Below are 3,486 nucleotides of genomic sequence, written 5' to 3' on the forward strand. Positions count from 1 at the left end.
TTTGTCTGCTTTCATACCCTCAAGAATGTGCAATCTGTTTCTACATATTTGACCATTCCATCTCCATGATTTTGTATGATCCTAGACCAATTGGGCTCAATAAAACTTACAAAACAATCAATCAATTGGATCAATGAATGAATGAGTGGATGGATGGATGGATGGATGGATGGAAGGATAAAATAGACTGGAGGGGAGTTGCATATTTAGAAGGCAGGAACAAAATGTGTTCATGTTCACGTAAGTAGATGGTAAAGGCAATTAAGGTCTTTCTTGGGCAGAGTAAGTCAAACTTGTTTTTGAGGTCCTGCTACTTCTCCTTTCATCTTTTCACTTCCTTAATACAGGGAAATATTTCTGTTATCATTCTTCCAGAACCTAGCTCTTTATCTGCAATCCAGCAATATCCTCCAGACAAAAAGGTATTCTTTTAATCCATTGTCATTTCCATAGAGGACAACTAAATTCTGAAACTGCTTCAATATCTGAGGTAGACATATCTGATGGAGGACTTGCAGGAGACGGACTTGTAGTGAAATATCTATTTTGAGCCTTCCAGTGTTGCTTAAATTATAGCTTCCCCTGCCAGCTCTTCATGCAAGAGATGAGAGGAAAGCCTTAAAAGGCACTATGAGGAAGCAGAAGGAGGGAGCAAGAGAGAAGGGATTGAAAAGCCGATTAGCTGCTTTACGGGAAAACCCAGGGAAAATGAGCACTAATGGGAATGTGGATTTTATCCCTCCAGGAATCCTATTTAGCTTGCCAGGAATTAACCTTGACTGTAATTAAGTCCCTTAGAGCAATGACCCTTCCAGAGAATGTTCAGAGACCTCTACTTTGTTTAGACACCTTGTGTGGGTGGAACTTCCTGTTTACACAGAGAGCAGCATAAAGCCTACTTGCTCTGAGGAAAGTCTGGGACCAGACCAACTGCAGGGAGAAAGGTGCAACACAGTCTGGTCTCCTCCGGTCCCTTCTCCCTGCAGCATGGGGAAGAACAAACTCCTTTATCCAAGTCTTACTCTTCTTCTTCTGCTCTTGCTGCCGACAGATACTTCAGTCTCTGGAAAACCGTGAGTTTCACATAAAACATAAACTTGAAGAGTCCTTTCCTTTATTTTAAATGCTTACCATTCATTTATTTGTCCCCCCTATGGAATTGTCATCTCCTTATCTTTAAGGTCTCTTTCAATAATGAGATTTTACAAATCTTTACTTATTCTTAAACATTTCTCTCCAACTTCCTGGATCTCTGAATCTCTAAATTCTCTGGGGATATACAAAGAGGTTCTAAAGGGCACTGGAAATTGATACTTTGAAAAGAATCAGCTTTTAGATCCTCACACTCACGCTGATCAGCTTGAGACCATGCTATCTACCCTTTCTTACCTCCCCTTTTTTAATTTCCCATCTTCCACTTTAAAAGAGACAAACCTCCCTCAATTAGTTGTTACCATGGAACATTGTTCTGGAATATAAAAGTCTCTAGAGTTCCAAATAAAGGAGCAATTTGAAAAACTGATGTTGATGTTGAGAAAACAAAAGACTCAAATGACAGAAGAGAAAATCATTTTGCAGATAGTGTGGTGATGAATTCTTTGTTTCAAAAGAATTGAAGGAGGATTTAAGGGAAATACCAGTTGATAGATGATAAGAAGCAACTCTTGATAATAGGGCACTGTGATTTTTGGCACATAATGCAGAAGTTACAAGAGCTGATAAAAAATGATATAATTTATTTACTTTTATGTGAACAATTTTTCACAGCACTGCATATACACAAACCAAAACTAGCAACAGAGTTCATGGTAGACCTTTGTTTAATTCTTGCAGTGAGGAATATCTGTCCATGAATATTTAAGAACAGTTCATCATTTTCATCAAAGATGTGCTTCAAAAGTGTTTTGATTTTATATTAATATGTAAAATATATGAATCATAGCTTGTAATATATTTATTTTGTTTTGATCTGTTGTATACTACTAAGGCTTTTGAAAACAATTCAGAAGAAAATGTTTAACATTTACAACTTTATGATCACATTAAATTTAAGAGTTAAAATTCAATTTATATACCCACACATAACAGTACATGCATACATGTACATATGCACACACATCACACATACATACGCATATGTATATCCATACAAAATAAAGACACTAGAGTGATCCATAAAATATTTTAAAGCATAGAAATGTTAGGACAGACTTCTGTGTGGTGACATGAAAATTCAAGCTCAAGAGGGAAAAGGAGAAAGCTGCTAAATTTCTGATCATTACAAAGAGAACATTTTGATGTATTTTTTAAATAGATCATATTGAATATCTTATCAATATGATATTTAAGATTCCATGAGAAAGTTAGAAAAAAGTAATGTGGTGGTGGTGGTTTGCTTTAGTCTCTAAGTCGTGTCTGATTCTTGTGACCTCATGGTCTGCAGCCAGTCAGGCTCCTCTGTCCATGGGATTCTCCAGGCTAGAATACTGGCGTGGGTTGCCATTTCCTTCTCCAGAGGATCTTGCCAACCCAGGAATCAAACCCAGGTCTCCTGAATTGCAGGCAGATTCTCTACCAACTGAGTTATATCCAGGTAGCAAAAAAAAAAAGTAATGTAAGTTTTATTTTAAAGTATCATCAAAAATAATATATTTTGCTATTACTTAAACTTGTGGGGAAAAAAATAGATGTTTACCTGAGTATATGTAAGGAGTGCATAGTGTCTAAGAATTATGTTAGGGATATTGTGAGCAAAAATGTTTGAAAATTTGAGAGTCAATAAAATTATATATGAGGGTATTGGGAAAGTTTCTTTTCTGCTCATGAGTTACCAGGACTCCAAATTCAATCTTTAGAAGACCATCCTTGAGTACACCATTTTTGTCCAGCCGTGAGTTGAAAGACAAATATTTAATGTACAAACATTCAGGGTTAGGTAACACACCAAGATGTCATTAGTTGCTTAACACACTGAGACTTTAAACTAATGACTTTCTTTAAGCCTCAGGTTCCATATCCATAAAGTGGAAAGCAAGAACATGCCATTCCATTTTTACAGGCTTGCTATGTATTCAACAAAAAGTTCTATAAGTGGATTGGCTTTTGTAATGTCTCACATGAGAATTGCTTGCTTTCCTCAGTAATCCTAATGTAAAATAGATTGACAGCTTGACTAAGTATAATTATCATGTCTTTATTTGAATTCAGATTTGAGTTCCTCAGCATGAGATATGCCTGCAAATGTTCTCCTCATTAAGGCTCACTTCAAGTAAAATGTTCACTGACATGGCACTGACTATGGAAAGGAGAATAATTCTCTTGCATGCCTTTCAGTGGCAGGGATCAATTTCCTGCTTATCAATATGTCTTCTCTTGGCATAGAACTAAGGATAGTAACAAAAATTACAGCAGAAAATAGTGCTGCTGATAACAATGCCTCACCTCCTACACTCTCCTTTAACTGGACTCCCCCAACCCCAGGCAATA

The 3,486-nt window shown here is 36.6% G+C and overlaps 1 protein-coding gene across 1 annotated transcript in view; it reads left to right on the plus strand.

Moving 5' to 3' along the window:
• Window positions 1-663: 663 nt before the first annotated feature.
• A2M (alpha-2-macroglobulin) overlaps window positions 664-3,486 on the plus strand; it is a 50,800-nt gene continuing 47,977 nt past the window's right edge. The window contains exon 1 of the mRNA XM_010849376.1: window positions 664-1,073. Coding sequence (XP_010847678.1) covers window positions 988-1,073 — 86 coding nt within the window. The 5' untranslated portion in view covers window positions 664-987. The remainder of the gene's footprint in view (window positions 1,074-3,486) is intronic.

Source organism: Bison bison, unplaced genomic scaffold, assembly GCF_000754665.1.
Source record: "Bison bison bison isolate TAMUID 2011002044 unplaced genomic scaffold, Bison_UMD1.0 scf7180017864281, whole genome shotgun sequence".
NCBI lineage: Eukaryota > Metazoa > Chordata > Mammalia > Artiodactyla > Bovidae > Bison > Bison bison.